The sequence below is a fragment of the Bos grunniens genome, chromosome 19 (assembly GCF_055505025.1).
Source record: "Bos grunniens cultivar Pamir isolate PY7600 chromosome 19, Bosgru_T2T1.0, whole genome shotgun sequence".
Taxonomy (NCBI): Eukaryota; Metazoa; Chordata; class Mammalia; order Artiodactyla; family Bovidae; genus Bos; species Bos grunniens.
In genome coordinates, this window is record NC_141183.1 from 24,651,073 (window position 1) to 24,675,041 (window position 23,969).

Consider the following 23,969-nt stretch of genomic DNA (forward strand, 5'->3'; position numbering starts at 1 on the left):
GGGCGGCCCTTCAACGCTGACCGCCTGGCCAATTGGGGATTCCGCGTGGCCACGGCGGCAACCAATCGGCATGGAGCGCGGTGCCGCCGCGGAGAGGTCCGGCCGAATATCCCTCCGCCTTCCTCCCTCCCTCTCTCTCCCTCCCTGCGAGCCGCCGTTCACTTACCGCCTCCCTTCCCTTCTTTCTCCCTCCGCCACCCGAGCACCAGCCGCGCTCTGAGCTGCCCCCGGGGTCCCTCCCCCGCCGTCAGAGGAGCAGCTGCCGCCGCCGCCAGCAGCAAATTAGGAAGAGGGAGGAAGGAAAGGAGGAAGGAAGGGGAGCTGGAGCGACTACCAAGAGGGAGCCGGTGAATGGGCTTGTGGTGACCCCCGCCCCCCACCCCACCCTCCCTTCCCACCCGACCCCCAACCCCCATCCCCAGTTAAGAGCCGCCGCCCGAGAGGCCGGGCCGTCGTCTTAGGAGGAGTCGCTGCCGCCACCACCTTCGCCATGGAGCTGATCACCATCCTCGAGAAGACCGTGTCTCCTGGTAGGACGCGGGGGCCGGGGGTCGGGCTGAGGTGATTGGGTGGGGGGAGGGGAAACCCTGGCCCCTCTGACCCTGGCCCTTTTCCCACTTTCTTTCCCCCCAGATCGGCTGGAACTGGAAGCGGCGCAGAAGTTCCTGGAGCGTGCGGCCGTGGAGAACCTGGTGCGTGCCACCCCACGGTCCCCCATCCCGTCTCCCCATCCCCTGCGTGCGGGCCTTCCCGCCCTCCCGGAGGCCCAGGCCTCGGGAACCCACCCCGCCCCATCCCGTCCCCCTCCCCCCCCCCCCCCGGTCCAACCTAACCCCGCCATCGGGAAGCCGGTGGGTGTGTCCCGCCCCGGGCCCCGGCATCTAGCCAATGGCGCGGCGCGCCGGGGTGACTGCCGCCCAATCGGCGCGCGGCCTGAGGGCGGCGGTGCAGCAGGAGGGAGAAAAAGGGAGGGAGGGGAAGTTAGGTTGCGCCGCGCTGCGTGTTCAGCAAGGGTGGGGGTGGGGGAGCCGGGCCTAGGGGCCATGTGGAAGCTCCGAGCCCCGCTGCCCGCCCTGTTCGGATCAGGACCGGCTCTCTCCTTCCTGTCCCTTGGCCCCTATGATTTTCTACGTACTTGCAGAGCTCTACCTTTCCAGTCTCCCTTGATCTATGTTCATGGCCAGGCCTGCACCTGAATGCCTCTTAACCCATTCCGGCAATGTTTCTCCCTTTCTTGACTGGTTATTCCTCTCCCAGGTCCCCCCTTCCCCTCAATCAGTAGAGACTAAATCTGCACCCAGATAACAGGCTGAGGCCCATCCTTGAGATCGGGCCTGTTTCCAGAGGAAATCACAGAGGAAAGTTCCTCGTTTATCATATTTTCGAATTTAAGGGGTACAGGGAAAAATGAATGTTAAGCCCACTAGAGACTGGACCTCTCTATAAGAATTGTTAGATGGATTGGTTGAAACAGCCTGTGTGCCAGTGTATTCCCTCCTGCTGGGGGGATGGGGAGCAGAGAAAAGGCTCAGTGATACTAGACATGGTTTAAGGTAAATAACACTGTAACCAGATGTGTTCTTTTGTGTTATCTATGTAAAATAACACAAGCAAAAACAGTGACAAGGAGTATTTATATTTTATACAAGCGAGGCTTTTTTGTGTTTTGTGGGTTCCCCCCCCCTTGTGTATGCTAGTTTTTGTTGCTCATCTTTTTATCCTTAACTTTGCATAGAAAAGATTTTTATCCACTAGTATGAAACCTTTGGTATATATATTTCTGTTTTCTGGTTTTGCTAAATTTGCAAGAAGCCTTTTCTTATTTCTAACATTTATTTTGTCTTGTTCCCAACGTTTCTAACATTCTTTAATTAATGAAAGTTTTAAGAATTATCTTCCACTGTGATTAAGGAACTTGTTAGTGGTAAGAAACTGTCTGCTTTTGGGTTTTCCTGTTAACTTTTCCATTGGAGAAAGCTTTTTGTGGGGAAGAGTAATGTGTATTAAGATACTTAAACCAAAGGAGTAGTTTTGGGGACCTCTGCAGTACAAAAGGTTGAGTGGATTTAAAAATCCACTGTGTTTAAACAACTCAAGACCAAAATGAATAGGAACCTTTAGTGTGGTAACCATAAAGTCATTTTCCTTTGACATTTTTATCCTTTCAGTTGCCCCCTATTTTTAAATATTTGTTATTGCTTTTTCCTTATATATATGTTTTACATTGTTATCCTCTTGCTGAAGCACTTAAAACTAAAGATAAGCCTCCTAAGTCTGTTTTAGATTTAGAAGTACTTCCCTCTCTTATGCATGCTTTCATGGGATCAAAAGCTACCCTTGAATACCATTCTTTTTGGGCTAAGGTTTTTTAAAATCTAAATTAAACAACTTTACTTTCTACCCTATCATAACATATTAAGTTAATAAGTATAATTTACTGAGGTACCAGATACTATTCTAGGCATGTAGAAGAATCCTCTGACTACCAGTTTGTCAAACTTGTTTTAATTCTGGGGGATCTAATGTGAAGATTTGGGCACTAAGCTGTAACTCCTTGTTAAGTGCTGAGTCTGTGTGAGAAGATGGATGACTTCCTTATGTACCAAGTAATGTTTTTTTAGGAATCTTGAAGTAAATATTTTGGCATTTTTCTGAGACATTATGTTATGTCCTAAAATTTTTAGGTTTTCCCCAGTTTTTTTGGTGCTATTCTCAGTTGGTGAAATTCCTAAGAGGTATTTTATTCACATCTCTTAACAGCCCACTTTCCTTGTGGAACTGTCCAGAGTGCTGGCAAATCCAGGAAACAGTCAAGTTGCCAGAGTTGCAGCTGGTCTACAAATCAAGAACTCTTTGACATCTAAAGATCCAGATATTAAGGCACAATATCAGCAGAGGTGGCTAGCTATTGATGCTAATGCTCGACGGGAAGTCAAGAATTATGTAAGTAACTTTCATCTCCCTTTGGTCATATTAGCCTAGGGAATGTGGGTTCTTTTGTCATCTACTTGGGATAGGGCTGACAGTGTAATAATTGATTGGGGGACTTAAATTTGAAGATGAAAGTTGTATTTAAGTCTTTCTCATACAGTCTTTTTCCAAATGATTCTTCCTTAGTTAACTAGCATGGAGCTTTTCTTGAACATCTACTGTAGATAATTCTCAATGTTTGGTGGGTTAGGCATGGCACTGTGTGGTCAGGAAGGGAATTAAATGATCTCTTGGGCCTTTCAAGCCCAAAGAGTTTATGAAATAAGGTTATGACTTTAATCTTGTTTTTATCTATTTAGCAAATTATGAGAAACTTTTAGAAGTATCTGGCTTTTTGTCAGTGTTTAAAAGAGTTAGCAAATGGGTGTTTTGTTTTGTTTTTTTTAAGGAAAATTGAATGTCCCTTGTTGCTGTCTGTGCATTATGGGGTTCTTTTGAGTTTTTTGTTGAATTAGAAATCCATAATTCTTGCCACAGCAGAGTATCAGAATATATGTATATATATGCTTTTTAAAAATTAGATCTTTAGTGGCCTGTCTTACATGAATAAGGTGCAAAGAGTAGTAAGTCAAGAATCTGTGCAGTCAGATGGGCCCTGCTATTTGATGGGAAGCCATTGGGAGGATTCCTGCGTCTGTACTTGTGCTGGTCATGGTTCTGCATATCATATTTTCTGTTTCCTGGTTCTGGGTGTCAGCATTAGGTAAATTAGTGCCCTTTGCAGCAGTAACTTGTTTCTAATTATGTACCTCTTTCTCCAGTCTTGCATGGAGGAACTGATGACAAAAAACTGGGTTACAAAAGCCAACTTATTTTGAATCTTCTTTGGAATATGTATAGCTATTTCTATCCACTTGAGTTTGCTTATACAATAACATTTTAATCTTCTTCTCAGTAATTTGATATCAATGAAGTTCATCCCATTAATGACTGGAAATCTTGATATTTACTATTCAATTTCTCATTCTCCTCAAATTACACAGTAGTAAATGGGAGAAGACATGATCAGAACTGTAATTGGGGGTGGGGCACATCAATCTTAACCCCAGAATTTTTTTTAAATTTTGAGTAAGAATTTCTATCAGCATTATTGAGCTTTTGTGCATGAAAGGTAATAGCAGTTATTTAGGGCTTTTTTTCCTTTTCATAGCACGTCTGGTAATACTCTCAGTGCTGGTGGTTATTTCTTTTTTTGAAATCTGGGTCTTGGACAGAGTTGAGAGCTAATTTCTTACTCCTCTTATTTCTGATAATTGAGTATTACCATTAGGGTTACCCTTGGTTAAATAACTTTTAGTACTCAAGAGTTAGACATTTAGTTTTTAAATCACCTGAGGTAATATTAATAATGGTCTTTTGGAAGCAACTTAAAGGAGAAAAGATAAACACAGAGACTGGGATTCAGTATGCGTTCCATATGTACTAGGAGCTGGTGCAATACAATGTGAAGGCACCTAATGATTTCTTAGTCTGACTTGGATTAATACCTGTTCACCCCCTGCCCTTTTGGACAGTTCATCTCATTCCTGCTCCCTACCCATGTCTTTGACACACAGATTTTGTTAAAGTCCAGTCTAGCTCTGGTAGGCCTAGAGAGCAAAACCTTCATTTACAATCAGTCAGACTGTTTCTGAGCTGATGATATACCATGTAAGGGGGAAAGATAGGAGGGAGTTCATTATTATTAGCTACAAAGCAGGATACTAAGTGACCTGACCCAGTCAGCAGAGCTGGCCTGAATGTCTGGCAGCTACTCTTTGTCCTGTGTTCATGCCAGGAACAGTTAACTGTTTGCCTTTTTGAGTGGACTGGTGAGTCTTAGTGAGTTCATTGACTGAATTAGCTGATCATGGTAATGATTAACTCTGGGTCATTGTGGCTTCATTCTTTGTCTATACTTGTGCCTTTGCTACTTTCTTACCTTGTGTTGAAAATTGAGGTGAGGTCTCTGGCTTTGGAGATTCTATTTGGAAATAGGGGGTGGTTGGTTTCATTTCTAGGCTCTGGGGCAATGCTGATGCTGCTGCTCTTGGTGTTGAGGCCAGCTTCATTCCCAGCAGTTGGCCTATGCTATGTATGCCTTTTCCTGCTTTGCTATATTAAAGATAGTTCAGAGACTGATAGAAGATGTGTGCTGGTAGGCACAATGTTTTCAATAGTATTACGAATTGATATCTTCTGTCTTTGTGTGTGTGTGCCCCCGCACAGGTTTTGCAGACTTTGGGCACAGAAACGTACCGGCCTAGTTCTGCCTCGCAGTGTGTGGCTGGTATTGCTTGTGCAGAGATCCCAGTGAACCAGTGGCCAGAACTCATTCCTCAGCTGGTGGCCAATGTCACAAACCCCAACAGCACAGAGCACATGAAAGAGTCGACATTGGAAGCTATTGGTTACATTTGCCAAGATATAGTAAGTACTGTATCTAACTTATGTACTGCTGATTCCCTCTAGTTGTAACATGCATGGTATTAGAATTATTCTTTATCATCATGAAAAAAAAAAAAACAAGCTACTGCAATGTGTTTTGAAAGTAGGGCTATTTGTTAGACTTCTATATTTGGATAGTTAATTTATCCTCATATTGCTAATCATGCCCTAAAGGAAAGAGACTTTTAAGGGTCACAAATTCAAGATGAAAATCCCTGTTTGGAAAGGCATAGAATCTGCTTCCTCTCCTTGACCTAATCCCTTTCTGAACATCCTCAATGTAGCAGGGATGCCGTGTTACTTTTTCGATGACTATTTTACAGAAACAGTTTGCCAGCTTTTGCTGTTACTGGTTTAACCACTGGAGCCATGACACAGTATGTTAAATGCAGCACTTCTAGGACTCTTGCTGCTGAGATTACCACTTCTGGTATCGGGTTTTTTTTGTTTTTTGTTTTTTTTTCTATTTCTTCAGATTTTATTTGGTTTAGATGCTAAGTCGTGTCCGACTCTTGCGATCCCATGGGCTGTAGCCCGCCAGGCTCCTCTGTCCGTAGGATTCTCCAGGCAGGAATACTGAAGTGGGTTGCCATTTCCTTCTCCATTGGTATCAGTTTTGATATACAGATCTGATGAAGCAAAGGAGTCCACAGCACCTGACTCCGTAGATGTGCCCAGGTGTTGATCCTTGGTCCTCATGTTCTGAAGCTTTACTTCAGTTGGTACAGATGGCCTGGAAGAAACACCACACTGCCATCTCCACGTGCACAGAACGGTGGGCGGGGGGAGCCAGCATTGCCTCATGCCCAGAGTCATTATGCTAAGAAGTCAGGAGATGAAGTTGATGAGTTTAACTTGTTCCAGTTCAAGTTTGGACTATCAAACCCTGGGATATTTTGTAGGTAGTTTGTCCTTAAATGGAAATGTTTGGGGAAAAATCAGAGAAAGTCTCATGATACTCTCTTGAATAGAAGGACTGCTGATTAGTCATGAGCTCAATTATTATATTCACTGCACTTCTGCTTGTTTCAGGACCCAGAGCAGCTACAGGATAAATCCAATGAGATTCTGACTGCCATAATCCAGGGGATGAGGAAAGAAGAGCCTAGTAATAATGTGAAGCTAGCAGCTACTAATGCACTCCTGAACTCACTGGAGTTCACCAAAGCAAACTTTGACAAAGAGGTAAGTGTCTTTTGATTAAAAAGTATAGGTTCAGAGGATGAGGCAGGGGAATTAAATGAAAGTTTTGTGTTGTTTTAAGGTTATGATTCAGAAAGTACTATCTTGTTTAGAAGTATTTATTTCTAGTCTAGTTAAGATTTGTGTTTTGTGAAACATGGCCATGGAGTAGGTGTTTGCCATTTCTCTTTGGCTTTTGGGAATAATGTGATCTAAAATGTTTCTAGGCTTAGGTTTTCCCTTTTGTAGTCCAAAGTGTGAGTATGCTTGGGGTTTGTTCTTTTTTTTAATTATGGAAATTAGGCTGTTTCGTACTTCCATAGGAAGGTGCTTTTGGAAATTAATATATAAATTCTATTTTGAAGAGCTGACTCATTGGAAAAGACTCTGATGCTGGGAGGGATTGGGGGCAGGAGGAGAAGGGGACGACAGAGGATGAGATGGCTGGATGGCATCACCAACTCGATGGATGTGAGTTTGAGTGAACTCCGGGAGTTGGTGATGGGCAGGGAAGCCTGGCGTGCTGCGATTCTTGGGGTCGCAAAGAGTCGGACACAACTGAGCGACTGAACTGAACTGATTTCCCTCTATTATTTATTTTTAGTTGTGTTAAAATGTACAATAAAATTAAGTTGACCATCTTAACTGTTTTTAAATGTATAGCTCAGTAGTGTTCAGTGTGTGCACGTTGTTTTGCAGCCAATCTCCAGAACTTTTTTCATCTTTCAAAACTGAAACGTGTTAATTCCCTGTTTTCCCCTTTCCAGTCACAGGCAACCAACTTTTCTACTTTTCTGTTCCTATGAGTCTGTTTACTATAGATAATTTATATTAGCAGAGTCATACAGGATTTGATTTGTCTTTGTGACTGGCTCATTTCATTTAGCATTATGTCTTGGGCTCATTCCTATTACAGCATGTGTCAGAATATCCTTTTTAAAACTGAATAATATTCCATTGTATTTGTTTGTTGATGGGCATTTGGTTTGCTTCCTTCTGCCTTCTGGTTATTGTGAATAGTGCTGCCATATGTATGGGTATACAAATATGTCTTTGAGAAGTTGTTTTCTGTTCTTTTGGATATATTATCCAGAAGTGGAATTGCTGGATGATATGGTCTGAAAGCATTATGTATATTTCTTAACTCTTTAGTTGGGCTTTCTGGTTTTTTGGGGGGGCCTTAGATTGGACAAAGTTGGGATGTCTAAGAAACCAAAGCAAACTGCAGTTCTAATTGCTTGGAAAACTGGGTTTTTCCTTGTAGATATCAAAAGAGGATGGTAGCAAACAAAATTCATTAGTCTTCTATATTTTACCATATTTGATCTGGGTTTGTTTAAATTAAGAATTCTCTTTTAAATGCAAGGAAAGGAATTTTCCTGATGTATGATTTTTTTTTGTTTTAACCATCTTTATTTAAATCCTGTGACCTACATTTTCTTATCTGCTTCCTTCTTCAAGTCTTGTTTTAGTGAAGATCATTTGAGGGATTAAACGATTAGGGACCTCCTTAGAGGGCAGGTCAAATAGTAGACACCAGGACAAACACTAGAGTCCTCATAGTCCCATTGCTGTGTCCAGGAAAACCTGCAAACTTCTAATTCTCTTTATTTTTGTTCTTCTGCAGTCCGAAAGGCACTTTATTATGCAGGTAGTCTGTGAAGCCACACAGTGTCCAGATACGAGGGTAAGTGTGAGGTCATGTCTTCTATCTTTCCTAGGAAATGCTCACTCTAGCATAGTAGTTTGAAATATTGGAATCTGGTGACTTCAGAAATAGCGTTTGACTAATACTTTTATTAATAAAAGAATTTTTATTCAATATGTTGGAGAAGAGGGAAGAATAGTCTTTGGAAAGCTAACATGATGGAAGTTGCCATCCTCTTAAAAAAGATTTAAGGGAGAAATGGTTTGTGATCAGCCTTGCTACTTAATTGCTGTAGGGTTCAAGGGCCCGTTTTCTGTTATAGCCTTTGAAACAGCTTTTCTACTTCAGGAACCTAAACCTTGACCCTTGAAGCAGGTGGAAGTAACATCCAGTCTGAGGGCAATAGTGAGTAGTCCTGCCAAGGGTTCCACAGACACCTTTAAAGTAAAAAAGAAGGAGAGGAAGATATTACCCAAATATGCATCAGTTGACCCTATAGATTATTGACCCACTTAAGTGAAGCAGTTACTCATTTACCTTTGTCAGATTGCATTGTTATTAAACTAAGAAGTAAACGGTTTAATTTGATGTTTGCACAGGTACGAGTGGCTGCCTTACAGAATCTGGTGAAGATAATGTCCTTATATTATCAATACATGGAGACATATATGGGTCCTGCTCTTTTTGCAGTAAGTACTTCTGTTTTATGCAGTTGACCATATAGCTAATTGCAAAAGCCCCTTATTCTTAGATGCTGTTCTGTTGGTTCTGTAATTTTTTATTTAATGTTGTGAAATCAAGGAAATTCCTTGAGTATTAGATTTGAGTTCATCAGCAGTGTGCCAAGAAAACTTGTGCTAACTTTGTACTCATAAAAAGAGTGTATTTTAAAACTCTGTTTCTTCTTCCTGCCTTTCATTTCAGACCTAGCTTTCATAAATCTACATTTTTGAAACTTGAATATCTGTGGTTGTAGGAGGGGTCGAACTTGAACCAGCACTTATTTGGAACCTGGGGTATCTTGTTTTCTCTCTTAAGATCACAATTGAAGCAATGAAAAGTGACATTGATGAGGTGGCCCTACAAGGGATAGAATTCTGGTCCAACGTCTGCGATGAGGAAATGGATTTGGCCATTGAAGCTTCAGAGGTGAGCTGAGGGTTGATGTGGTGGGAGCTGTTATTCTGACTGGGTTTTGGGACTTATCTTTTTGGTGGATGTTACTTTTCTCCTCTGGGAGAGCTTTATTCTGACTGGGGTTAGAAGGTATCTCCATTTGTAGAGATTTTGGGTTTGTTTTTTTTCACTAGCCAAAGCCATGAGGCATCTATTTTTACCAGTTGGGATTTGTTGTAAATATTAGTCCTGTGAACACAAGGGGGCAGCAGGCAGTCATATTTTAACCAGATGCTATCTGATGCTGAATTATTTTCTTTTGGAAGTCCTAATGCAAGGATGGGATGTATAATTGATAGCTTACCAACTCTGGTGAAGAAATTAGATATGGAGAAAGGGGTTAGTTCTGCACTTGCAAATTAAAATTCTGGCTTTGTTTCCAACGTTAATTGTCTTTATGTCCTTCAGAAAGCACCGTCTTACTTTTGGCCTCCTTATGGGAGCTTAGTGCATCTCTTTATCCAAAGGTCAATTAGTGAAAAAAGAATAATTCTTTTTATTTTTTTTTGAATTTATTTATTTTATTTTATTTTATTTTTAAACTTTACAATATTGTATTAGTTTTGCCAAATATTGAAATGAATCCGAAAAGAATGTAATTCTTAAGATTGCCTTGATCCTTTAAAGTCCATTCTATGTATGGCCTAAAAGAATCTCACTGAAGTAGCTAGACAAAATGAATGCCTCCAAAGACCACTCACACTGCATGTTACCATGTGCTTCACATGTCTTGGCGGGGGGATGGAGCGCACCTCAAGGCATGCAGGATCTTCCCTAACCAGGGATGGAACCCATGCCACCTACAGTGGAAGCGTGGAGCCTTAACCACTGGACCGCCAGGGCAGTCTCCGTGGCCCTGTGTCTCTGTGCAGACCCGTGGGCAGCTCTCGCTGTGTGCCTTTATATGGTACACCTTCATCGTTTGTTTGCTGCCATCCGAATTTGCTATGTTTCTCTTCAGGCAGCAGAACAAGGACGGCCCCCTGAGCACACCAGCAAATTTTATGCCAAGGGAGCACTACAGTACCTGGTTCCAATCCTCACACAGACACTAACTAAACAGGTGAGTTACCCTCCAAATCTAGTCAAGTGAACTGTGAAGCCGTGGTAGTGGTTGGTTTGCTGTGGAACAGTTGGCATGAAGGAGCTCCACAATTCTGAAACAACTTGATGTTCTGTTATCCATGACTTCAAAGAGCTGAACTGGATCTCTAAGGTCCTTTAGGCTCTGAGTAGTTTGACCAGATAAAAGTAACAAGACTTCATGAAGAATGTGGGTTTAATGAGTAAATAGAGAAAGTATCTGTTTTTTAAAAAACTATTTATTTTTGGCTCTGCTGGGTCTTTGTTGCTGCGCGCAGGCTTTCTCTAGTTGTGGAGAGTGCGGCTACTCTCTAGTTTTGGTGAGCTGGCTTCTCACTGCAGTGCCTTCCCTTGTTGCGGAGCACAGGCTCTAGGGCACGTGGGCTCTAGGGTGCTGCCCTTGTTGTAGCGCATGGGCTAGGTTGCCCCACAGCCCGTGGGATCTCCCCGGACCAGGGATTGAAGGGTGTCCCCTGCATTACAAGGTAGGTTCTTAACCACTGGGCCACCAGGGACGCCCTGAGAAGTTACCTTCTAAGAAGTGTTCTTAGTTTCTGGTGTTCCTTTTTGGCTTTATGGTGTTCCTTTTGTTTTGGTATGGTGTTTAGAAAGATTCTGTCACTTCACCTGTTCTGGTACATGTGAACTGTACCAAAGAGCTGGCAGTGCTCTGAGGAAATAATGCTGTAACTGAGCACTGCAAAATTTCTGTGTATACAGGAATATAATTTGTTTTTAGGGAATTTCATGACTCTTAATATAGCAGTCTCAAAAGATAAGTAGAGATATATTTCTTTGAAATGGACAGGGTGTGCCCTTAAAGTTTCATCTCATCTTTCAGTTTTACAGTTGATATTTTTATCTTTTGATCTTAGTATTTTTGCTTTTATATATTTTTGCTGTGCTTCTCATTTGGGAACAAACCATTCTTTAGGTATGTAATTTTCCGACACTGGATAAGTATAATTGTCTTAAATTACTCTGGTGTGAATGGCCACAATAAAAAACACCTTGATTTCCAGTTTCAAGGGAGATCCAAATGTAATCTTTTTTTTTTTTTTTCAAATGTAATCTTTTTTTAATTTTTGAAATATAACAATTACTGGCATACCAGAAGGCTCTGCCTACCAATGCCTTCTTCCTCTTCCCTCACCTTTATCTCCATAGGTCTTGACTGATTTTGAGCTTTATATTACTAGTCATTTAGCTTTCTTCTGTTCTGCCTTTTACTCGATGTATTTGAAATTGCATCTGTATTCCATGTAGTGGGAATTTGTTCGTCTTGTTGTATAGTCGTGAGAAATAACCTTCCCTCTGTCTGCATCTTGTTTAACAGAGGTTGTGTTGACGAGTTTTTGTGGAGGAGATAAAGATAGGAAGGTTTTCTATTTTATTTACTTCCCCAAAGCTTAAGCTGTAATGATAATTGGGAGTACTATAATCAGAGGACCTTTTGAGTTGATGAGCTTCTTTGATCAAGAACTGAACTACCGCCACATTCTTTCACCAGGATGAAAATGACGACGATGACGACTGGAACCCCTGCAAAGCCGCAGGGGTGTGCCTCATGCTTCTGGCCACCTGCTGTGAAGATGACATTGTCCCACATGTCCTTCCCTTCATCAAAGAACACATCAAGAACCCTGACTGGCGGTACCGGGATGCAGCAGTGATGGCTTTTGGCTGCATCTTGGAAGGACCAGAGCCCAATCAACTCAAACCACTAGTTATACAGGTGAAGCTGAGGGAGCGTAGGGGTGGAAAATGGGACATTTATTGTTTAACCTTTTACTTGAAGATTTGTCTTTAAGAACAAAGCTGTAAATAGTCTTCCACAAAAGTCACTTCTAGATAGCTATTTGCTGTCAGTGAGGCATAAAATGTATTTCTTACTTAACTTTTATTACAAAAACCATATGACTTGAAAAATGGAGAAAAGGCCCCCAAAAAGGTTACCTTTAATTCTCTTGCCCAAGGATAACATTATTAATGCCTTGTATTTATCCTTGAAGGTTTTTTCTATGTGTGTGTACTAGAATGGAGGTCTTAACTGTATGAATGCTTTTACAACTTGTTTTTTGTTGGTTTCTTTTTTCTTCACTAAATATTATAACACAAATAATTTTCCATGGTTTTTGATGATGTGAGTATTCAGTCCTCAGGACAAAATGACATGTAATGAAAAATCTTAATGAAAGTTTTGTTATTTATTTTGCTACAGCAAGTGACACAAGAGTGCATTTTAGTTGTTTAGTATATAGAACGCAACCTTTCAGGAATAGCTAAATGCCATTTCAGCTGCATCCTGGGATCTCTGCCTGAATAATTCAGTAAAGATGGCAGAACGTATTCATACCAAAGTCTTAATAAAACTGTACTGAGATTTGATGAAGAGAGAGGGACTTTCTGTGTTTCCAGTTTTTGTTATATTGTTGAATATTTGACAAGCATATCTTATAAAATGACAAAACTGTTTTGATAACTGAGTTAAAACCCATCCATCAGTATTTCCTCTTCTGAGGTGTTGGTCAGCATGAATTTCAATCTTTGTTTTGCTTTGCCAATAACTGTTATGTTTACAGGCTATATTTGTTTTGCTTTGCCAATAACTGTTATGTTTACAGGCTATGCCCACCTTAATAGAATTAATGAAAGACCCCAGTGTGGTTGTTCGAGATACAACCGCATGGACAGTGGGCAGAATCTGTGAACTGCTCCCTGAAGCCGCCATCAATGATGTCTACTTGACTCCCCTGCTGCAGTGTCTGATTGAGGGCCTCAGTGCTGAACCCAGAGTGGCTTCAAATGTGTGCTGGGTGAGGCATTTTCTTCCTGTTGAGATAAGGAGCTTGACTAAGCCATTGGCAAGGAAGTAGGAGGTGTGGGAGAGAAATGGATCTACCTCACTAGAAGGCTCTTTTGAATAGCATCTCCTTCCTAATTTCATCAATTAAAATGTGGGGGAGATGTAAGCTGCATGACCCAGAGGGAGCTGTTGACTCATGGTGACTGGTTTAGAACAGTCATGCTAACCCAGTGGGAAAACTCTCTGGACTTGGTTTTCTTTCTTTTCTTCAGTGGCTTGGGGACAAGAAATTTTAAGGTAGAGAGTTGCTGGCTACGAAAAGTACCATTGCTGAGAAGGGGGCATGAGGGAAGGAAGGTAGGCGGCCCAAGTGCTGAGTCAGTATAGGCTGAGTATAATTCGCTAGGGAACTTTGGGATTTGGGGGAGGAAGTTCAAATAAGGAAGGAGTGGGGTTGAAAGGCTTTCTGTGAGTGGAAAGAGAAGAAATGAAGTGACAGGCATTCATGGTAGGTGAGAATACTGTACTGTTTAGAGAATGTTTCTCCTGTGGGCAGGAGAAATAAAATATAAATATAGATACATTTATTTAATTTTAAGGATACTTACAGATGTTGTCTTGAGATGACCTTGACAGGAAGAATTAAAGATTCACTGCCATTGATTTATTCTTAAATCAGTTGAAAAGTAACACTGCCCAGGGTATTAAGGGAAAATGAGGTGATCCTGGAATGGGGTTCTTTTCGGGACTAATTTAATATTTACTCTGTCTGGGTTTAAGGCTTTCTCCAGTCTGGCTGAAGCTGCTTATGAAGCTGCAGATGTAGCTGATGATCAGGAAGAACCAGCTACCTATTGCTTATCTTCTTCTTTTGAACTCATAGTTCAGAAGCTCTTAGAGACCACAGACAGGTAACTGATACTATACAGAAATGAGTGGTGTTTTTGCATCCAACTCCTTTAACACTCTTTTTGTGGGCTGTCTAATATAAAAACATTGCGATAGGAGAAATGAAAAGAATCCTGGTGCTTCACTGCCTGGCTTATGGGATTTTAGTTCCCCAACCAGGGATTGAACCTGAGCCCTTGGCAGTGAGAGCGTGGAGTCCTAACCACTGGTCCACCAGGGAATTCCCAAGATATCTTTTTCATAGCTTTTTGTGCAAACTACTCTATTGTCCACATGGGTTCTTCAACATTTTTGACTATTTTTCATATAATTTTAGCCCCTTCCTAAAAGGGCCATTCTAATTATCAGGTCTGGAAACTGTATTGAACATAATCATTGGCTCAGAGATTGAAATTTTGGTTCCAGGCTGTATTGTTTGCCAAAATCAGATCAGGTGTGCAGCCATATTGGTTTTGGGGTTATTTTCAGTGAGATAATGTCTACATAAGAATGACTCTCTGTCCTTTCTCAGTTAAGACTTTGAGGGTTTTTTGCTGTGTTCCTTATAGACCTGATGGACACCAGAACAACCTGAGGAGTTCTGCATATGAATCGCTAATGGAAATTGTGAAAAACAGTGCCAAGGATTGTTACCCTGCGGTTCAGAAAACTACTCTGGTCATCATGGAACGACTGCAACAGGTGCTCCAGATGGAGGTGAGACTGAACACCTTCCTGATGGGAAGGGTGTGGTACTTTACACATAGCTCTATTTTCAAGACTGTTCTCTTGTTTTCAGTGTTTAAGTATATACGTTGTTAGAAAGACATAAGGCTCATACAAAAAATGTTGCAACTTCCAATTGCATTGCTTGCTACAGTTTATTCATATATGTGTTACACCATATATATACATAAGTTTTTTATTTACTTTCCATTAGAACTAGTAGAGATTATTTATCCACCAAAAATGGAAACATTTTTGGGAGGGCGTTTAGAGCCTTTTAGAAGGTGTTTATTCAGAACACGATCTTCTTTTCTTTGTAGTCACATATCCAGAGCACATCGGATAGGATCCAGTTCAATGACCTTCAGTCTTTACTCTGCGCAACTCTTCAGGTATGATGGTGCCTTATCACTTCATAGCACCAGGGAAAGATTGTGTCTCAGGATGACAAGTTCACGCACACACAGAACTCTGAAGATGATGTTGTGGGTGGTGATGGTCAGAGGCGCTTCTCAAAAGACATTCGTCCGATTAGGAGAGTTTCCCATTTTCCTTTTCTTGTCTGTCCGTAAAATTTGCCTTTTGTACAATACAATGCAATTTACCTTTTGTACAATGTAGGAAAGGAAACTCCTCCCATTTGTGATGGTTCTCCCAAACATGAAGTTTTTTGTATTAACAGCCTTTCGTTTTGGTTTTCATCAGGTTGTTCAAGTAGCCTGGTCAGATTTGGTTCCCAGCTATGGTTCACTGAGCTAAAAACAGAGCCTTGTGTTTTTGCCATCATCTTTTGAAGCAACTGCTATTGGAAACTGTATTATAATTGTACTATACAGATTATAAATGTATAATTTACTGATAATCACACTAGACTTTTTTTTCTGAGGAGAGACTGGGAAAATGTTACTCCAGTGTGATGGCATGGCTGAAGAGTTACTCCCTTTTTTACCTAAGAATAGGGAAACCTTGGAACTTGTCTAGTGCTTAGGGCAGGTACTAGGTTATAGAATTGAGTGATGCTAACTAGATCATCTTACCTATGACTCCCTTCTCCTTAAGTCTCCTTACGCCAGACTTAATTTTTTAAAACATGACTGTTAACAGGTCTTTCCTGATCCAGTGACATTAGTTGAAACAAAGGGTAAGGAGGGAGGTTTGAGGAATGTTGAATTGGGAAAAATCAGATTGGCTTTATCAAGACTTTGTTGACCACAATCTGTAAATGGGTTAGGCCATAGAAAGGGTTGCTTTATTGTTTTATGAGTAGCAATTTGCATATGACATGTCCTTCAAAGCTGAAATAATTTAACTGCCATTTCAATACAGCTAAATATGGAGGCAGATTTATCACGTGATGGAAGATCCTCTGTGTTTGTTCTGAATTGGGAAATAGATGAGTTATTTAGATGTATGTTTTCTTGCAGTTGATTTGCACTTTCAAAACTTCAGAGCAAAAACAGCTTTTCTCCCCAAAAAAGTTCTAGAGACTTAACTGATTAAAAAAAAAAAAAAGACACAGTATGGTGTGCTGTTTGGAGGGTTTGGAATCAACAGATTCTGAACTTTTATTCATTTTACAGAATGTTCTCCGGAAGGTGCAACATCAAGATGCTTTGCAGATCTCTGATGTGGTCATGGCCTCCCTGTTAAGGATGTTCCAAAGCACAGCTGGGTCTGGGGGAGTGCAAGAGGATGCCCTAATGGCAGTTAGCACATTGGTGGAAGGTCAGTGAGCCACAATCAGGCAAGAAAATTTCTTTAGAATGCAAGAGAGTTTCAGTAGCCGTGAAGAATTTTTGACTGCAAAAAGCATAGTCCTGTCTTTTCACTTACGTGGTATCGAGTCAGTTCAAAGTTGGATTGAACATAAGTATAAATTTGTGTATAACTGCCTTGCCACTCTCCCTGAAGTGAATGGGAGCCAATTTGCAAGTCAGGCTGGCAGCTCTTTGGTGGGTAGAGGGAACTGTTATCTACCTCATGTTCCTCGGGTTCCTTTTCCCCCTGAAACTTCACTTGCTTTATTGAGCCTTGATGCCTGTAAAGGATGGAGGAGCAAAGGTTTATGTTTTCTTTTCTGGCACTTGGTACCTTCTGGTTTGGGTTTTAATGCTTTGGATCTAGGTTGAGACAATATGGTGCCTAGTATGGAATGGAGTGAAACACTGAGTTCTAGGAATTAATTGATTTTCTGATTGTTACATATCTTAACTATTCAGAATTGCTTTGGGGAAACCATATCTGACTTCAGAAACCAGGAGTGCATCTTCAGTGGTGGTCTATAAGGTGTATTATTAAGGCAGACTCATTTCTAGCATAAGGAGCCTATGTCCAGTCCGTCTGGCCCCTTGTGACCACCCTGGCAGGGTGCAGAAGTTAATTTTTGTTCCCAGAGTAGCTGAATTGAATATGAAACCCAGACAGCTTTTCTGACTGGCTTGTTACATAAGTCCTTGATAGAATTGCTTAAAGATCCTGTTTTATTAAGCTGGCTTCTGGGAACCCCTCGTGGCCTAGTGGTTAGGATTTGGTGCTTTCACTGCCGTGGCCCATGTTCAATCCTTGGTCAGGGAACTGAAATCCCACAAGCCACATGGTGAGGCCAAAAAAACAAACTGGCTTCCAAAGAGTTCATGTTACAATCAGATGAAGAAGTGGAAGTCAGTATCACTAACTCAGCCAATTCATAATTAACCTTGACATTCCTTGAGAGCCATACCACTTTGTAGTTCAGCCAGAGTGAAATCTCACTCTGGAGATTTGGCATTATCTCCAGCAGTAATGAATTTGGCTTGTCCAAGATAGCAATAATGTCTTTATGATAAAATTGCTATTTAACTTGCATTTTACCCAGCCTTTTGACTGGAGTGCGTACATTTTGGGAGCGCTAAGATGGTTATTTTTGCTCACTTCTGTGATCCTGTGGTGCTAATAGATTGGGTTTTTTTACAGTGTTGGGTGGTGAATTCCTAAAGTACATGGAGGCCTTTAAACCCTTCTTGGGCATTGGATTGAAAAATTACGCTGAGTACCAGGTAAGCTGTGCTTTTCAAAAATAATATGTTTATGTCTTCATTTATACCTAGTAGGCATTACAGTGCAGAAATCTGGATCCTGTAACCCAGGTGGCGCTTCCCCATGTGTCATCCCATGTATCAGGGTTGAGCTACTTTGTTGCCATAAGTGTCTGAACTAAAAGTAGGCAGTAAGAAACTGGATATTAGACATACCAGACTAGCACCCTCAGAAAGGGTTTGTTTTCAATAAACCACCTGTCTCTGCCACCACCATCTCTGGTGAATATTGTCTTTTTTGTCCTTTCTTAATGGTAGTTTAAATAACCCTAGTTCTCTTTCTGCCATATTGGTTGTTAAAATGAACTAAGCTCAGGGAAGAAGGGTCTTTCCTTCTTTGACTCTAGGTTCATGTGGTAAAGGATCAGTAACTAGGTAAAAATCATGCCTTACCCCTGCAGGCAGCCTTTTCTGTTTCAGAGATGATCGACTTGATTCTTCGCAGGTTTGTTTGGCGGCTGTGGGCTTAGTGGGAGACTTATGCCGTGCCCTGCAATCCAACATCTTACCTTTCTGTGATGAGGTGATGCAGCTCTTACTGGAGAACTTGGGGGTGAGTGTCTATACACACAATCTTAGAAAGATGATTAAACATCAAGATCTGTGACAGAGAGTTTGGTATGTTCCAGAATGTTGGCTGTGGGCTTATGAAGGGAGTTGTTCATTTTCACAAGATGATTTTAACCTAAGGAAATAAAGGAATGCATGCTCAATGTATGGAACCTGAGAGGCGCAGGTGGGAACCTGTTAAGTGCAAAGGAAAAGTAAATATTATAATCTCTCCCTCTATCTAGAGATGACCACTGCTGATTTTTGTGTATGTCACTTACAGGTCTATACCCAATATATTAGTTGCTTATTGTTAAAAAAAAGCTCTTTGAGTCTTTGGACAGAACTGTTTTTTTTTCCTCCTTGTCAGAATGAAAATGTCCACAGGTCTGTGAAGCCACAGATTCTGTCAGTGTTTGGTGATATTGCCCTTGCTATTGGTGGAGAGTTTAAAAAATACCTAGAGGTTGTTTTGAATACTCTTCAGCAGGCCTCCCAGGCCCAAGTGGACAAGGTAAGCTTAAAGGTATCTCTAAATCCAGCCCTGATTGGAGGAGCGGGACTTTTGACAAATGTACAACCAAAGACCATCAAATACAGTGATTCTGTTCTTTTTCTCTTGCAGTCAGACTATGACATGGTGGATTATCTGAATGAGCTACGGGAAGGCTGCTTGGAAGCCTATACCGGAATTGTCCAGGGATTGAAGGGAGACCAGGAGAACGTACACCGTTGAGTATACATTCCAGTTGACTTAGTCTAGTGTGCAGTTAGCCAGATGGACTGTGTGTTCATTGCATGGCTTACTTGTAAACTAGCACTTACTGCTTAAAAGAAGGGGAGGAGGAACAGTGCTCTAATGAAGAGAGTAGCTTTGGGGGAGGTTATAGACTTTTAGTTCTGACCACTGCTTCCTCAGCATGCTGCCCCTCCCCCCATCCAGTCATCTGAATTGAAGGATTGGGGGATTAGATTTCCTCTGTCACCTGATGTTTTTTGTTATTGACTGGGGAAATGTTGTACCTCACACTTCTGATATCATAGGCTTAAAGGAAAGATTCCACTTGTCCTTCTACATATATGTATACATACTTGTGTTTGTTAAGGAGTATCTACCTCGTCTGTTGACTTGAAGAATGAGGAAAAATAGTTTGGTGTAACTGTGTACGACTAGTTCTCTGGACCAAAGCCTCCATGATGGGGGTAGGGTATTTGGGAATTTTGAAACAGGGTGTATGCCTGCCAGGTGGAGGGCAACCTCATTAGACCTTCTCTTTCTTTTATAGCGGATGTGATGCTGGTACAGCCCCGAGTAGAATTTATTCTGTCTTTCATTGACCACATTGCTGGAGATGAGGATCATACAGACGGAGTAGTAGCTTGTGCTGCTGGACTGATAGGGTAGGTTATACCCTGCTTCTGATAGCTGAATAGAATTTCTCACAGAAAATGAGAAGACATGTTAAAAAGAATAATTTCTCCCACCAAACTCTAAGAAGTGAGCTCTCAAAGAAGTATAGAAGCAACATCAGATCTATGTCCATCTCATATTCTGATGTTGGTCAACAAATTACCTCTGTTTGGCCTCCTCTACTGAGGGTTTCTGAGGCATCATTAGAAGACAGAACATTGGTTTTGAGGAGCTCAAAGACTTGGAGTCTAGTTCTGATTTTACCATGAATTAGCTGTGGAACCTTGGGTAAGGTCATTCTATTCTTTTTTTACATCTCATTTTTGTAATCTGTTGAGGGCAGGTATTAGACTTACTTATGTTGAAAATTTCTTCTGGCTTTAAAAAGTAGGTAAATACCAAGAAACCTATAGCTAGTTTTGGATGGTTCTAAACATGATCTTGTTGTCGGGCCAAGAGCTCATTTTTAGGTGTGTTTATTTTGCACAGGGACTTGTGTACAGCATTTGGGAAGGATGTACTGAAATTAGTAGAAGCTAGGCCAATGATCCATGAACTGTTAACTGAAGGACGGAGATCGAAGACTAACAAAGCGAAAACCCTTGCTACATGGGCAACAAAAGAACTGAGGAAACTGAAGAACCAAGCTTGGTAAGAGCTTGTTTCCACTGCCCTCTTTCTTGTGCTTTCTTGGGGAGGAGGTACATTTTCTTTAGGCTTTCCTGACAAGGACTATCTTTTGGTGTTTTGTTTTGTATTATTTCCCATATAAGTGCTTCTGAGCCAGGACTTTGTTCCTCAGCCTTGAACTAGTGGAAGGGTCAGGCAGCCCATCTTTCTTTGAGCCAAGTATTTGGTGATAAAGGACAGAATTTATATGACTAGAATTCAGTGAAGTCCCCAAATCATTTTGGAACCTTAATAAAGTCATCGATAATAGCCTTTTCCCGTAAATCTTTTTTTTTTCTGCTATTTCTTTCCTCATGTTCTTTTCTTTCTTTACTGAAGTGCTTTTAGACATGGCTTTCTTTTACAAAAGATATCCAAAGTTGGAGTTGTCTGACCTCTGCTTTGAAATATAGCTTTGTTTTTCCCTCAGATACTCAGTTATCTTACATCGCAGATCTCAGGGCTTCCCGGGTGGCACTAGTGGTAAAGAACCCACCTGCATGCAGGAGACGCTAAGGATATGGGTTCGATCCCTAAGTTGGGAAGACCCCCTGGAGGAGGGCATGGCAACCCACTCCAGTATTCTTGCCTGGAGAATTCCATGGACAGAGTAGCCTGGTGGGCTACAGTCCATGGGGTCACAGAGTCAGACACGACTGAAGTGACTTAGCACACACACACATATCTCAGTAAAATTGGCCATTTTGAGTTTTATCTTTATAGTTTCCCACCCTTTGTAAGTGCTAATGAAAGCAGGTAGATGGCATATTAGGGAACTAATAAAAATATAATCAGTGCTTGAAAAGTTGACATTCACTTCAGGTCTTTGAGCACTTAACTGTAGGAATCAGTGAGATGTTTGGCTCTATTGGCTATATGCAATCTCAAAAATTGACCTTTTTTCCATCTGTTTTTAGATCTGTTACCATTGGGATGATAACCTGAGACCCCCACTGGAAATCTCCAATCTTTTGAAAAACCCGGAAGTGAGGAGTGTGCACGGATGCTGAATGTTTGGGAAATGAGAGAATGAGTGAGTGAGGCTTGAAAACACACCATATTGAAAATCCTGCCACAGCAGCAGCTGCAGCCACCAACAGCAGTGCTGTTAGTGAGCTAAGTAAGCACTGACTTCCTAGAAAACCATAACGTCGGCCATCTTGGAAAAGAGAAAAACAGTGGATTTACTTGCTTATAAAAAAGGAAGCTCTCTTCCCAGGAGAGGCTAGAACTAGCTTTTCTGTCTTTTGGCCGGTGCCGAGTGGAATGACTAGTTTGGGAGAGGAGGAGGGACTGGGTTCAGCTGTGGTGCTTTGTTGTAAAAGGCAGCCTGGCCTTTGCTACTGATGAGAAAGATGGAGCCTGAGCCTCAAGCCCACCTTTGGTGTACCTTTGCCACACGGTACTGGTACTGTATGCGTGCCGGCTAAAAGGAGGGTGCGGGATTCTTTACAGTCTGAGAATGAGTGTGTGTGAATGAGGCGGTATCCACATTCTCAACTTCAAGTCATTGCAGTTTCCTTTTCCCAGAAAAAAAAAAGGGGTTAGATGTTGCATTTCATAAAACTAACTGAAGTTCGGTCTACTGATGCAGCACAAGAGATGTAAGAGAAGAAAAAAAAAGGAAAGACGCTCTTTAGGTTTTGTTTTTTGGGTTTTTTTCTTTTTCTTTTTTTTTAATTTTAGGGAAAACACTGACGAATGGTCAGAGCTCCCATCCTGATCTTTTCATCAAGGCGCCTTTCCTAATAATATGGTTCAACTGTGAATGTAGAAGTGGGGGGGGGGTGGGGGGAGAAAAAACAAACTCTGGAGTTAGAGGATATAGAAAAAATAAAAATACATTGTTACAAATAAAGAATGCAGACTTCAAAAGAAAGCCACAACCCAAACAAACCAAAATTTAAATACTCAGAATTGGCAGCACAAAAGAAAAGTTCCCTCCTGACGTGTATTGTGGTAGTCTGAACGCCCCCAGAAAATTGTGCCAAAGAGTTTAGAAAACAGACTAAAAACAAAACACATACAAACAGCAAACTTCAGGTAACTATTTTGGATTGCAAACAAGGATAAATTTAATGTTTATAAACAATCTGATAAAATAACCATTTGGAAACTGCTTGGCCTTCTGTTCTCATTTATTTGATTGATTATAATGAGGTATTGGTCTCTTGCTGCACATCAAAACCAAGTGATCAAAAGAATACATATGTGTGTGTGTATATATACACACACACATATATACATTAGAACTCTTGTGATGAAAATGGCACTTGAAAAGGTTATATTTTTCCACTGAAGTTGAAGATTAATAAAATGGTGTCAAAACATTACCCTGGTCACACGCTTTAATATTTTTGTTTAAAGTGTGATGTGCTATGATAATGATAAATCAGACAATTTTTTTCCCTTTTACAAAGGAACAGGGCACCTTGAATTTTGGTTTTAGCCTCTTTCAGCAATAAGGAGGGATGTCGGTGAGCTTTGATCCCCTTTTGGTTTTGCAATTATTAGGAGTTTTTGCTGGCGTTTTGAATATGCTGCTTTCAAAAGCACCAAGGAAGATTTTAAATTGCTTCCTGGTATTTGGAGGATTAAAAAATAAGACCTTAACTTCCCACTTTTACTTCCATTCTAGCAAAAAATACGGGCTTACATTTTTTTCTCTCTGCCAACTCCCTGTTCAGGCCTTCCATTCATAAGTGGGATTGGCTCAGTTTAGCCCATCCATATGGCAGCATCTCTAATAGCTCTTGTACAGGGTATCAGATATTGTGCCTTTTGGTGCCAGGTTCAAAGTCAAGTGCCGATCTATGAACCAGTGTACAAAAAAAAAAAAAATCCAGGTGTCTGAAGGAAAGATGCTCCATTGTGAATAAAAAGCTCACACCAGCTCCTAAGCCCTATGAAGAGACCTGGCCTTCTAATGCCTTGTTTAAATTTTAGTTGTTCCTTGAGGGAAAGGATGATCTACTAACCATTCCTGATAAGGGTTGGTCAGGGCTTAGGGAGGGGGCAGGAATATTGGGGAGAAAAAAAATCTGATCATTCCTCAGTGCTACCCATTTCTGTCCTGTGTGGGCTGCTTAGCTAGACAGCAGGAGAATAAAGTACACCGAGAACCATAACGAAAACAAAACCTTCCGTGTGTTTTGTCATGTTTTGTTCCAGGGAAGCAGTTGACAAGTGCTGTTACTAATGCTTTCTCCCAGATCCGTTCAGTGATGGAGAGGAGGAAAGTGGGCTGGTTGGTTTGTGGTCTTGGTGCCTCGCAGTTTTCTTTGCACTGGTTATGCATTTATTATCCTCCTCTTTTCTAGTTACCTTTGGCTAGTAGGT

General features: G+C 41.2%; 1 protein-coding gene across 1 annotated transcript; it reads left to right on the plus strand.

Annotated features, from left to right (window-relative positions):
• Window positions 1-167: 167 nt before the first annotated feature.
• Window positions 168-23,769, plus strand: KPNB1 (karyopherin subunit beta 1). Its single transcript, XM_086358003.1, has 22 exons — window positions 168-530; window positions 634-692; window positions 2,761-2,943; window positions 5,200-5,400; window positions 6,451-6,603; window positions 8,228-8,287; window positions 8,848-8,937; window positions 9,287-9,397; window positions 10,386-10,487; window positions 12,018-12,242; window positions 13,132-13,323; window positions 14,094-14,224; window positions 14,771-14,918; window positions 15,248-15,319; window positions 16,508-16,652; window positions 17,880-17,962; window positions 18,447-18,554; window positions 18,921-19,064; window positions 19,176-19,281; window positions 19,837-19,951; window positions 20,451-20,612; window positions 21,548-23,769. Coding segments are annotated over exons 1-22 (2,631 nt in total). The 5' UTR covers window positions 168-490; the 3' UTR covers window positions 21,549-23,769.
• Window positions 23,770-23,969: the final 200 nt, after the last annotated feature.

Excerpts from the sequence above, each read along its gene's own strand:
- KPNB1 (XM_086358003.1), top strand. The coding sequence starts at position 491 with ATGGAGCTGATCACCATCCTCGAGAAGACCGTGTCTCCTG. Across the intron at positions 5,401-6,450 it reads GTTACATTTGCCAAGATATA|GACCCAGAGCAGCTACAGGA; the intron begins GTAAGTACTGTA and ends TGCTTGTTTCAG. Across the intron at positions 14,919-15,247 it reads AACAGGTGCTCCAGATGGAG|TCACATATCCAGAGCACATC; the intron begins GTGAGACTGAAC and ends TTTTCTTTGTAG.